Consider the following 13,227-nt stretch of genomic DNA (forward strand, 5'->3'; position numbering starts at 1 on the left):
TGGGGAGGGACCCTTGATCACGGAGTGGAGCCATAGGACGACAAGAGGCATCAGTGAACAGAGCATCCTGTTTCTCCTTATCAGAGAGTTCGTTATATGGTGGGGCTTCCTCAGCACGAGACACCACCTCCTCTGGTGGCATTCCGGAGTCTTTGCCTTCAGGCCAGTTTGTCATCACTTCTACAATTCTTGGACAATTTGGGTTTCCTATTCCAGCTCACTGCGTGATTAAGGCAACCCACTTACTCCAGGTAGCATCGGGAGCATGATGAGTAGAAGGAACTTTGCCTTTGAACATCCAGCCCAGCACTGGCCATGGGGGCACCAGGAGGAGCTGTGCTCGGGTACCAATTACCTCTGAAGCAGCTCCAACTCCTTCACATGCTGCCAGAATTTCTTTCTCAGCTGGAGTATAGTTGGCCTTGGAGCCTTTGTATCCTCAACCTCAGAATCCTAGGGGTCGACCTCGAGTCTCCCCTGGTGCCTTCTGCCAGAGGCTCCAGGTAGGTCCATTGTCCCCGGCTGCAGTGGAGAGCACATTTTTAATGTCCCGTCCTGTTCCGACTGCTCTAAGAGCTGCTGCATGCACAGTCTCTTGTTTAATTTGCTTAAAGGCCTGTCGTGGCTCAGGACCCCGCCTAAAATCCTTTTTCTTTCCAGTCCCTTCATAGAGAGGTTTCACAATCTGCTTATAACCTGGAATGTGCATGCTACAGAAACCCACAACACCTGCAACGGCTTGTGTTTCCTTTTTGTTAGGAGGTGGCGACATAGCTGTTCTTTTGTTAATCACATCCATTGGGGTCTGGCGACGAGCATCTTGCCACTTGAGTCCCAAGAACTGGATGTCTCCTGCAGGTCCCTTGACCTTACCTCTTTTCATGGCAAAACCCACTTTCAGAAGGGTCTTGGTTATTTTCTGACCTTTCTTGAAACCTTCTTCTGCTGCATTACCCCACACAATCATATCATCAATGTATTGCATGTGTCCTGGAGCCCCAGCCTTCTCCAGTGCAGTCTGGACCAGCCCATGGCAAATAGCAGGGCTGTCTTTCCACCCCTGGGGCAGTCCATACTGGATGCCTCTGCAGGCGAAAGCAAACTGTGGCCTGCACCCTGCTGCTGAAGGAAGAGAGAAAAATGCATTAGCAGGGTCAATTGGAGCATACCATTTGGCTGCCTTTGACTCCAGTTGATGTTGCACTTCTAGCAGGTCTGGCACAGCAGCAGTCAGTGGTGGTGTGGCTTCCTTTGGGCCATGGTAATCTACTGTTAATCTCCCGTCTCCATCAGACTTCCACACTGGCCATATTGGGCTGTTAAAGGGTGAGCGAGTCTTGCTGAGCACTCCTTGGGTCTCCATCTGACGAACCAGGTTCTGGATGGGAATCAGGGAGTCTCGGTCGGTGCAGTACTGTCGTCAATGATCTGTGGCAGTAGCAACTGGCACCTGCTGTTCTTTAACCTTCAGCAGTCCCACCACAGACGGGTCAGCGGAAAGGCCAGGTAAGGCAGACAGCTGTGTATTGTCCTCAGTCTCTCCAGCTGCTGTACCAAAAGCCCACCAATACCCTTTCAGGTCTTTGAAATACCCTCTCTTGAGGCAGCCTATGCCAAGGATGCACGGAGCAACAGGGCCAGTCACAACGGGATGCGGCTCCCCTTTATTCCCTGTTAGGCTCACTTCAGCCTCCAGTGCAGTCAGTTCTCGAGACCCGCCTGTCCCACCAGAAATAGTGACAGATTTTGCCCCTTTATGATTCGAAGGCAACAGGGTACACTGCGCACTGCACTATTAGCAGAGGAGTTCCTATGCGGACCAGAGAACCGCTTACCAAGGAGTGGAGCAGCCACCCTCCTGGAAGAATTCTCTCTTTGCTCTGCTTTGCCTTGCAACTCAAGCTTTCGTGCTCGTGGTACCGGGGTAGATTTTCTACCCCATTTACTCCTGTGCTCTCCATAGTCGCAGCGGCAAAGCCACAGGAAATCCCAGAGCGGGTCCTGTTTCTCTTGAATGGGTTTCGTGGGAGGGTGTTATTTCTGAATGGCCGAGAGTGGGACGGTTCAGAGGAAGAGTGGGATTCTTTCTCCAGCCTGGACAGTTGAAAAAACAGTTTGTAATTTTTCTTAGCTGTTACCTCGTTTTGCTTGGCTGTTGTCTTGGTCGTTTCCTCGATTTTCTCAGTCATTTTTTCCACACCTGCAACAGGAAGGGGACAAGAGGGACTGCCTTCATATTGTCGTACCCTGCTAGCCACTTCATTTACATTTGGTGCATAAGGAAAGAAGGTAGAAAAACTGGCAGGGTCCTCCTCAGCCAGGGGCCATAGACGCAGCCCCAAGCCATTGATGCAGCCCCAAGCCATTGATGCAGCCCCAAGCCATTGATGCAGACCCAAGCCATTGATGCCTCGCCTTTTCCACAGAGCGTGGGAGCTGGGAGGGAACACCCCATTGGTCAGTTTGGGTCACCTGACCTGCCCAGGCCTTCCCGCAGCTGCCAGCCCTGCCCAGGGGAAACATGCCAGTCACTGCCCCTGCTGGCCCCAGCAGGCAGTGTGGGCAAGAGGCTCTCCCTGAGCAGAGAGCTGGCTCTGCTGCGCCCCAGCCCGGGGCTGGTGGTTGCTTGCGTGCAGTCGTGAGGCACAGCTCCCTGTTGGAGTGGCCTCCCCAGCCCATCTGCCGGCTCCCCGGGCACTTGAGGGTGCAGCCCAGCAGGGCCCGGCAGGGACTTGGGCATCTGCACTTTGCTGAAGTGTTGCCTGAGCTCCTCCTCTGCCCGCTGAGCCCAGCAGATCCTCTCGCCCCAGGGGAAGCTCTTCTCTGCTCGGGCCTTTTCCCTGGGTGTGTGGGGCCTGGCACGTCTGGAGGCTGGTCTGGCTGGGACCCTCATGGCCCAGGGGGACTGGCAGAACCTAGAGCAGCCTCAAGCGCTGGCACAGGCGAGTGAAGGCCAGGAGGGTTGTAAAAGGGTGCCAAACACGTCCTGACCTGTGAGCGTCTCATGAGCTTAACGATGAGAATTCTTCCCAGCAGCTCGTGCGGGGCTCTGTTTTGCAGCTGTGCTGAAAAGAGCCCGGAGGGCCCCGGGATGCGCTAGTTCTTGCAGTGCTTGCGCGGCACCGAGGGCTGTTCTGCTCCTCAGACTGCAAGCCAGCGAGTGTGCTGGGGGTGCCCAAGAGGCTGGGAGGGGACAGAGTGGGGACATCTGAGGCCAACCACCCAAAGGCATATCCCACAGCCTACCACAGCGTGCTCAGCAATGAAACGGGGTGGGGGTGGGGGGCGAAGGTGGGCGGGGTCTGCCCTTGCTCGGGGCCTGGCTGGGCATCGCTGGCTTGCTGGTCGGCAATGGCTTTCTTTTGCATCCCTTGTTTTCCTTGGGCTTTCTTTTCCGCTCTCCTTGTTTCTAAGCCACCACTTTTCTCCCTTTCCCCCTTCCGATGCTCCCCCTGCACCCCACTGCGCAGGAGCGAGGGAGCGGCTGTGTGGTGCTGAGCTGCCGGCCAGGCTTCAGCCACACCAGCCTGTGAGCAAAATTGTGCCCTCCCGAAGGGGAGAGGGCTCCCCCTTCCTTCTCCATCACGCCGCGGGCATCCCCTCTATCCCACTGGCATGCACCAGAGCCTCAGCATTTGGCCCACGTTCCTCCTCGTCAAACCTGCAAATGGCCACTCAAAGGATTTTGCTGTGTCTAACGAGAAAAGATCACCTTTAACACTGGAGTGACATTTCCCTGCGCTTCCTTGCTTCAGCTGCTTAGAAGGGCATCCTCCATCCCACTTGTGTCTGGACAGCAGAAATTTGGTTGCCAAAAATGTTTGCTCAGAAAAGGAGCTGCTGCCTGCAGAGAAATCAATGTGACCGATGGAAAAGAGGAGACGTCTGCACCCTCAAAGAGGAGGTTGGCCCTGCGGCCCCCTGCCTTCGCCAGCGGCCATTTCCCTCTCCTGCTCTTCTGCACCAAAAGGGATCCGACTCCGGGCACCCAGCAGCGACTTGGTTTACTGAAAGTTTAAAGCAATAAATGAGCTTTGGATGTATCTGAATATGAACATCTCTGACTCCTTTTCTGAAAGGAGACCTGCTGCCAATTGTGACACGTTTGTAAATGAGAAAAGAACTGGTGTGCGAAAGCAATCCACCTTCCCCATGTACCAGCGTTCTTAATATATGTAGTATTAGTGACACTTCAGAGTTTCAAATGGGAAAGCAACCCTTGCAGCTCCAAGGCAAGGGATGAACGTGCAATTTTTCATTTCTTGATCATTTACCAGATTGCCGCCCTTGCTGATTTTCTACTGCAACATTTCTTTTCAAATCATTGTACGCACCACTGTTCCTGGTTACATCAAAAGAAACCTGCACCATTTTAACACATATGCTGGCCTGTCTCGTCCGAAAAGAAGTTGAATTTTACCCTGTTGGGGAAAATTGGAAACACGAGGATTGGAACCCCTCCCAAACTCCACCAAGGGCACCCAATGCCCTCCAAAGCCTCCCTTGAACCATCTAATGGCCCCCAAGAGCCTCCTAAGTCCCACCCACAGGACCCAAAAAACCCTCAATATCCCCCCCGGGAACCCCAAATACCCATGGGAACCCCACCAAGTTGCATAGACCTGTACATGTCTTCATATGTAGTCCTATCTGCTAGAATTGTGTCTTTTCTAGAGACTGCCAGTGGAGTTGCATTTTTTCTTGTTGTATGGGGTTGAAAATGCATATACTACATGAGCAGACGATTAGGATTCTGTTGCAGTTCATGTATTTATAACAAAACTTCCAATCCTGCTGTATTCGTGGCATTTTTACTGGCATTAGTGGAAGGAGGCGGTTGGTATTTTCAGGGTCCATTCAGCTTTCTGGCTGGCTTTGCAAAACTGACATAAGCATGTGCACTGAGGAGATGTGGGCCTTGAACCTGGTAGCGTTGCTGCCTCAAACCGCTAGCTCTTGAGAGAGCTTCTGTTAAACACAAGTGTTTTTCAGGTACCAAGCTTCCAAGGCGAGGCTGGCAAGCATTTTTCTTTTCTAGCTACGGTAGATGCTCATGGCAATAATGCCTTACAGTGAGCAATATACGCTGCTACTTGTTTTGAAAGCTTGCTTTCTCTGTCTATTTTCCTGTTTCCCAAATGCCTCTTTCCCCCTCTTTGCTTTCTTTTAAAAGCTTGGAGTCTTTTAGAGACGGTGCCTAGAGCTGTGTACATCTTTTATTTCCTCTCCTGTGTGGAAGTCCACAGAGCCCAGGGACCCTACGGCTCTGCCCCACGGCAACATGGACCGTGGGGACCCAGACCTCGGCCCCACAGAGGGGCTGTGGAGGGGCTCACGGCCGGTCCCGGTCCCCCCCACGTCTGTGATGTCATTATGGGGCACGTTCCAGATCCACCGGACAGGCAGGGGTTCTACTATGATGTTGGAGGGAGGGCAAGGACCAAGTGCTGTGAGCACCCCAGAGAGAAGCATCTCCCACTGCCCCAGGCTTCGAGGTGGGCGATAGCTTGGCTTGCACCGCATACTCCTCCTCACCCAGGGAGAGGAAGATGAGTGCAGTGGCTTGCCCCGCCTTCCATGGGCTTTACCCAGAAGGGAAGCTGGGCGATGGGATCATCAGCGTGGACGGCATTGAATTCATTGCTTACAAGATGATCCTCTCCAGCTGCAGTCCGTACTTCAGGTGAGTGCTTGAAGGAGGAGGGGATGGGGCCAAACAGTATTTCCTGCTCTGTGCCACACTGTGCCTTCGTGTATCTCCAGCGCTTCCCTCGGCCCTCAAACTTTCCTCCAGCAGTTCCCCCTAGTCCTGGTACCTCCTCGGACACCAACATTCATCCACAAGCTGGGATCGAACAGCAGCGCTGGAAGTGGTGTCTGGCGAAGCCCCAGATACGGTGCAGGGCTGGGAGCGTGGCCAGCCTGGCTGGCCTGGTTTGCCTTCCCCACACACCGTTACTCTCTGGTGTTCTTGTTGAAGCAAGGTGCCCACTTGCCCTGTGGCTCCTTATTAAAACAACCGGCTAGTAAAAGATTCCTTCATAAAACTCCCCGGCCTCCCAGCATGGCTACTGCTAGTGCCCAAATTGGTGGCCGGGGAAGGAGGCACAGGGGATAATGGGGTCAGGGTGTCACACAGCAAGGCCACTTTCTTCCCCAGCGCTGCTTTGTTTTTTTCAGGGCTTTGTTCTCCAGCAACTGGAGCAATGCCGAGAGGAAGGTCTATAAGATCCCCGGCACTTCCTCTGAAATGATGAGGCTCCTTATGGAATATGCCTACACCGGGACAGTGCAGGTCACGGATGACAACGTTGAAAGTTTGCTCATCGCAGCAGACCAGTTCAATGTCCTGGACATCGTCAGACTGTGCTGCGAGTTCTTAAAATCCCAGCTGTGCTTGGAAAATTGTGTCGGCATCTGGAGATTCACAGGCTACTACTACTGTCCTGACCTGCGAGAAGCAGCCCATGAGTTCATCCTGCATCACTTTGAGGAGGTGAGCAGGGTGTCCACAGAGTTTGTGGCGCTCTCCTTCAATGACCTGGAACGCCTGCTGGAGAAGGATGAGCTCCCTGTGAAAGAAGAGGCCGTGTTCGAGGCCGTTCTGAAATGGGTTGCTCATGACCTGCAGAACAGGAGGCAGCACGTTGTAGTCTTGCTGGGCAAGGAAGGGTGGAAGTGTGGACAGAAGGGATTTTTTTTCTCTAAATAAACTCAGCGTTACTGACAGTTAAGACTTTGCTTAAAAATTTTGAACTCATACGTGCGCAGTGGTATGAATTTGTAGTCCATGTTCCCTGTACTTACACGTCCCTCATGCAAATCTGCAAGTGCCATTTCTATCAGTTTCACAGGAACTAGATTTTCATCAGTGTCCCAGAAGGTCTTATTGACCAGCTCTTTGAAGAGCTGGAAGTTTGCTTTCCTGAAATTCAGGGTCCTGACTTTACTCTTCCCCACATGCCCAGACCCCTCGGGACTGTGCACTCCGCCAGCGCCTGACCACCGCAGCCCAGGCTGCCTCCAATCTTGATGTCACCCATTAGCTCATTTGCGTTGGTGCCCTTCAGGTCCAGTATGGCCGCTCCTCTGGTGGGGCTGTCTATCACCTGGCTCAAGAAGTTATCTTCAAGGCATTCGGTTCTGGCAGTCTCCTGGATTGCCTACAGCTCGCCATGCTGCTTTTCCAGCAGCTGTCGGGTAGTGGCTCAATATCTGTGATCAATTAATAAGCTTTATTGTCCTCAGTTGTTTCAACTTGATGAATCTTTTTCCTCTAGAACACCAATTCATCCCCGCTTTTTGCGGGCGCTTGATTTTCCATCTCTAAATGCCTTTTGTATGGGTGGCACGGTTATATTAGAAATTCTGAACTTTGGAAGTCCACCTGCACACCTACCCTGACAGTGGTGTCTGTGGATGCCGTAATGCATCATGGTGTGTTCCTTTATGACTAAAAGTTACCACAGGGTAAGGCAAGGTAGCCTTGCGTTAAGTTGCCATGGCAGAGCTTAACAACCAATCTTACAGAGTTTTAGTAGCAAGAAAAGAAACTGTCTGGAGCTTGATGGTACCCCAAAACCTCCCTGCCTCCCTCCCTCCCTGCCGGCGTGCTGCCTGCTCCCTGCCCAGGCTCTGCAGGCAGGGCAGAGTCCATTCCCAGCACGGCATGGCCATGCTGGGGAACCTCTCCTGCCCGCCAACAGCACACGGCACCACCGCTCACCCAAAAGTGGCAACGCAGGAGCCAGTGGGCCAGGCGAAGATGAGGGCGGTGCTGTCCTCATTGCTGCCAAGTCTTTTTCTGCAGTGGTTTAAAACAGTTTACCTTGGGTTAAAAGCAATGTAAAGGGTAACAAGGGACGATGTCCGCTGCTGCCATGTGCCCAGCCCTGAGAGCTGAACCCCAGCTAGACCGCTCTGGCCAGCCCAGACAAAGTGTTCCTCCCAGACGTCCTGGTATTTTTTAGCCATCTCTTCTCAGAGAGTTTGTCTTCAGTGCATCAGGCTGGTTTACCCCTGGAGAGCTGCAACCGTCTGCAAGCAAGTTTGTCATTAGAGAATTTGCTGTAGGTAAAATAAAGGGGAAGGATGCCTGGAGAAAAGCAGAGATGCCCTCACTGGAGAGCTTACTTTCACTGTGGAAAGGTCATCCATTCCCTCTAATGGTCATGCCTCAGTTACCTGACTGTGTTAGTTTGAGTTTAGGTGGTTGTTAAAGATGGGATTATGAGACGTAAATGTATGCATGCATGCTGTTCCAACCACTTTTCCTTGACACTGTGACTTGATATTGCAGGCATCATGAGATGGTTTGCGCTCTAATGGGTAGAGAGCTCTGTTAACAAAAATACAGTTAATACACAGCCTTCATGTTAGCCTTTTCCGGCTCATTTATGATTGTCTTTAGGCCATTTGATTCTCTGAAAAAGATTCCAAAATATCCATTGCCTTTTCAGCTGACGCAGGAACCTTCTATATATCAGGTCTCTAAGAAGGAAGAACGACGCCAAGGTAATTATTTCATTCCATAGTTACCCAGCCATACCAAGCCTGTCTCTGTAAATTTCAGCAGACATCGGCTGAAGGGTCAGTACTGAAGGGACATAAACCATTAAGGCCAGTAATCTACCCCTTCAGAAAGGACAGGTGAGCAGCACTTGTGGTGCTAAAGGGTTGGGCTACGGTTTACGACTCAGAAGTTTTAGCTGTTTCATGATGGGCTTACTGTAGGTTTTCTGTATGTTATTTAAGACTGGTGGTCAAAAAAATAAGAGCATGTGTGGTCTCTAGAGAGCGAAAGTCACAGCAATTACACGACCGGGCCGCGCCGGGAGCAGAGGCTACAGCCCCTGACACAACATGGCTGCCGGGAGCCCTGTGCCGGGACTACAGCTCCCAGCGTGCCCCGGGGCGCCCCTTCCTGCCCTCTGACCCCCGCAGGAACCAGAGCCGCCTCCCCGGGGCTGCCCCGGCCCAAGGCCCTGGTGGAGCCGGGAGGAGGAGGAGGGCAGAGAGGGAGAGAGCAGCAGAGAGGGGTGGGAAGGGCCAGAGGGACAACGGGGAGAGCAGGGGGGAGCTGGGCAGGGAGCGGAGGGAGGAGAAATGCTGATGAGGGGCAGGGGGAGAGCGGGAAAGAGATGGAGGGCAGGGGCCAGGGTCAGGACGAGGAGGCGGAGAAGGACAGAAGAGCGACGGCCTCCAGGGCTGAGGTGGGGGAAGAGCAAAAGGGGACGGGGAGTGGGATGGAGGCCCAGAGGGAAGAGGGAAGGCCCAGGCAGACAGGCAGGAAAGGGGACGGGCTGCAGGACAGCAAGGAAGATGAGGCCAGGCTGGTGGACAGAGCGATAGAAAAGAGAGAAGGGCAGGGAGTGGGGGAGAGAGATGTAGAGAAAGACAAAAATAGCAAAGAGAAAACCAGGCTGTATGGCAGGGAGGGAGGGATGAAAAGCATAAGATCAGGGAGCCGGCCAGAGAAAGACAGAGAAAGGAAAAAATAGTGATGGGCTAGAGACAGGGCGGGAGGAATTAAAAGATGGGGGCAGGGAGCCAGGCAGAGAGCGATGAGGAGGGACCACAAATAGCAACTACGGGCAACTGACTCCATTTCTTGAGCACCCCCCAGCAGTGGCATTACCAGGCGCCTCAAGGAATGCGCTGCCTGCAAAAGCCCTTCCCTGGGCTCAGTCCTGCTGCCTAATATTGGTGATGAACGTCGCCCTGCAGAGTGGCTGGGACTGTGGGGAAAAAGCCCAGCTCGGGGCGGGGGGGGAATCAGCCAGCTGTTTTTTTGTCTGTTTGCTTGTTGGTTTTGCGTTTGTTTGCTTGTTGGTTTTGCTTTTTAAAATAATACCATTTAAGCTCTAAATACAACCTGTAAGGAGAAAGGACCCAGGCGTACTAGGTTGGGCACATTTAGAGCCCAAAGCCGTCCAACAGCCACACAAACCACCGCTGGCTCCCGCTGCGCACACTGCACCGCCTGCTCGCAGGTACAGGCAGCCGCCCTGGGTCTTGAGCGCTCCTCCGGAGCGGCACCGCCAGGCAGCTCAAAAAATCCCACTGCCTGCAAAAACTAGAGCACAGCTTAATTCTGGGCAATTTTCCCTCTTTTCAAGCCAGCTGGTTAAAGAGTCATCTGTTGAGGCATGGCTCAGGACCACGCCAGGGCCAATGGCGCTGCTTTCTGCACCCCGTGGCGGCGATGGGCAGAAGGAGATGTTCCTAGATCAGATCGTGGGACGAGGTACATGCGCAGGGTGTCAGGGTCCAGGGTTTCCCAGTGCCTCCGTGAGAGATCTTGCTGCCAGCAAGCACCTCACCATAACGCCGAGGCCGTATCCACCCCCTGGAGCTGGGTACAGCTGCCCTGAGGGGTCTCACAGGGAGGACAGGGTCATCTGACATCTGACAAAGAAATGATGAGCTGAAGCCCGGTGTCCATGGCTGGCCAGTTCAAAGTCTCCGAGGGCCTCAACCTTTCTCCCCAGGAGTGTTTAACCCAGGTTTTACTGTTATGTACAGGATCCGGGTGTGTTGGCCCTGGCTTCCTGGGGTTATGTTATTTTTATGTTATCCTGTGTTCTGCATGGTCTCTTTTTGTGGAGCGTCCTCTTTTTCAGCTTGTTTACCATTTTAAGGTTTAGATGGGGGTCTTTGTTTTGTGTACAATGTTTTATCTGTTTGGGGTTTTTTTGCTGTTTTGGTGGATTGTATTGTGTTTTCTATCTTGAAACCATCATTTCTGGTCCAATATGTCTCCTGCAGGTGGGGCAGTGCCACTTCTGGTGCAGTCCGACTCGTTTCTGACTTCTGGCCCATAAGTAATGACTGCCAGAGGACTATGCGTACTTCTAAATTTCCATGGACTTCCAAATTCAGGGTCATTTCTCCTGCCTTGAGGAAGAGCCATGGGAAGATGCCAGCCACATGGAAGGACCAGGCTTTCTGGGTTTTGCTTTTGAGTTAGAAACCTGCAAAGAGGCTGCTGTCGTTAAGTTTAGTGACATTTTGTAACTCAACTGGGTATTGTGTGACTTGAAACATTGCTGGCAAATCATAGAGTCATAGAATGGGTAGAGTTAGAAGGGACTTTAAAGATCATCTAGTCCCAACCTCCCTGCCATGGGACACCTCTCACTAGGCCAGGCTGCCCTGTCCAGCCTGGCCTTGAACAATTCCAGGGATGGGGCATCCACAAGTTCTCTGGGCAGCCTGTGCCAGCGGCACACCGCCCTCGGCAAAAAGAATGTCTTCTTAATATCTTATCTAAATCTACCCTCTTTCAGTTTAAAACCGTTCCCCTCGTCCTATTGCTCCACTCCCTGACCAAGAGTCCCTCTCCACCTTTTCTGTAGGCCCCCTTTAGGTAGTACTGGAAGGCTGCTATAAGGTCTCCCCAGAGCCTTCTCTTCTCCAGTGTGAACAACCCCAAGTCTCTCAGCCTGTCCTCACAGCAGAGGGGCTTGAGCCCTCTGGTCATTTTTGTGGTCTCCTCTGCACTCACTCCAACAGTTCCATGTCCTTTGCATGTCTGGGGCCCCAGAGCTGGAGGCAGTACTTCAGGTGGGTTCTCACGAGGGCAGAGTAGAGGGACAGAATCATGTCACTCGACCTGCTGGCTATGCTTCTTTTGATGCAGCCGAGGATATGGTTGGCTTTCTGGGCTGCAAGTGCACATTGCCAGCTCACGTTGAGCTTCTCACCCACCAACACCCCCAAGTCCTTCTCCTCAGGGCTGCTCTCAAACCATTCTCCTCCCAGTCTGTATTTTTGCTTGGGATTGCCTCAGCCCATGTGTAGGGCCTTGAACTTGGCCCAATTGAACTTCTCCAGCCTGTCCGGGTCCCTCTGGATGGCTCCAGCGTGTCGACCGTGCCACACAGCTCGGTGTCGTCGGCAAACTTGCTGAGGGTGAATTCAATCCCAACATCCATGTCACCAACAAAGATGTTAAATAGAACACCATTCATCACTGCTTACCACTTGGTCATCAAGCTGTTGACCAAACCTCTCTGAGTGCAGCCATCCGTCCAATTCCTTAGCCACCGAGTGGTCCATCTGTCAAAGCCATGTCTCTCCAATTTAGAGACAAGGATGTCATGTGGGACAGTGTCAGATACCTTGCCCGAGTCCAGTCAGATGATGTCAGCTGCTCTTCCCTTATCCACCAACACTGTAACCCCGTTGTAGAAGGCCACCAAATTTGTCAGGCACCGTGTGCCCTTAGTAAAGCCATGTTGGCTGTCGCTGATCACAGAATCACAGAATCACAGAATGGTTCGAGTTGGAAGGGACCCTAAAGATCATCTAGTTCCAGCCCCCCTGCCATGGGCAGGGACACGTCCCACTAGACCAGGCTGCCCAAAGCCTCACCCAGCCTTGAACACTTCCAGGGATGGGGCATCGACAGCTTCCCTGGGCAACTTCTTCCAGTGCCTCACCACCCTTACAGTAAAGAATTTCTTCCTGATATCCAATCTAAATCGACCCTCTTTCTGTTTGAAACCGTTGCCCCATGTCCTATCATTGCACTCCCTATATTCCATGTGCCTCAGCAGAGTTTCCAGGAAGATCTGCTGCGTGATCCTGCCGGGCACCAAGGTGAGACTGCCCAGCCTGTCTGTGGAGGAAAACCAATTGCCTTTAGGCATAGGAACAAATCTATGGAAGGTTCCAGGCGCAAGACTCCCCTTTTCATCTGTACGGCCCTAAGAGCTCTATTGGCATTTCCAGTGCCCAGCCCCTGGAGAGCGTGTGAGCTTGTGAATAGGTTTGCTCTCCAGGCATAGCCAGGGATCTCCTTTCAGACTAGTGACAAACCCGTCTTGGTGGAAGGCTGGTATCCTTCCCTTCCTCAGTGAAATTTCAAAAGTAACATAGATGCCCGTCCCTGTACCGATGAGACTTCACCGGGACAGGTTCCCAGGAGAGTGTTTCTGGCAGAGGATGGGCTTTTAGTGCATATCCAACAGTGGGGCTTTTTTCCTCTGCTGCTGTGGTTTGGACTGTGGCGATGGGCGAGTTGTGGAATGAATACGTATAATCCACCACAGGCTTACGGGCAAGGCTACCATATTAAAACCTGGGCTTCCAAATGACCATTAACAGGAAAAATAGACACCAAGAGCAAAATTAATGATGTCTTTTATACAGAGGACAGCACTGAAATCAAAAGGATTTCCTGACTCCGGAAACCCAAAAGGCATTTAAAGATGTAAAGCAAGC

General features: G+C 52.5%; 1 protein-coding gene across 1 annotated transcript; it reads left to right on the top strand.

The window, feature by feature from the left end:
• The first annotated feature begins 1,423 nt into the window (after positions 1–1,423).
• Positions 1,424–6,712, top strand: LOC128908647 (kelch-like protein 10). The gene is made up of 3 exons (XM_054199295.1): positions 1,424–1,506; positions 5,540–5,683; positions 6,181–6,712. Exons 1-3 carry the CDS (start codon positions 1,424–1,426, stop codon positions 6,710–6,712), a joined length of 759 nt encoding a protein of 252 aa, XP_054055270.1.
• The last annotated feature ends 6,515 nt before the right edge of the window (positions 6,713–13,227 follow it).

This window comes from Rissa tridactyla, chromosome 4 (genome assembly GCF_028500815.1).
Source record: "Rissa tridactyla isolate bRisTri1 chromosome 4, bRisTri1.patW.cur.20221130, whole genome shotgun sequence".
NCBI classification, from domain to species: domain Eukaryota; kingdom Metazoa; phylum Chordata; class Aves; order Charadriiformes; family Laridae; genus Rissa; species Rissa tridactyla.

What these genes read in the sequence shown, in the direction of transcription:
- LOC128908647 (XM_054199295.1), top strand. Translation starts at nt 1,424, where the DNA reads ATGATCTGTGGCAGTAGCAACTGGCACCTGCTGTTCTTTAACCTTCAG. An exon ending in CGGGTCAGCGGAAAGGCCAG is followed by an intron (nt 1,507 to 5,539) that starts GTAAGGCAGACA and finishes CTCCTCACCCAG; the next exon opens with GGAGAGGAAGATGAGTGCAG. An exon ending in AGCTGCAGTCCGTACTTCAG is followed by an intron (nt 5,684 to 6,180) that starts GTGAGTGCTTGA and finishes TGTTTTTTTCAG; the next exon opens with GGCTTTGTTCTCCAGCAACT.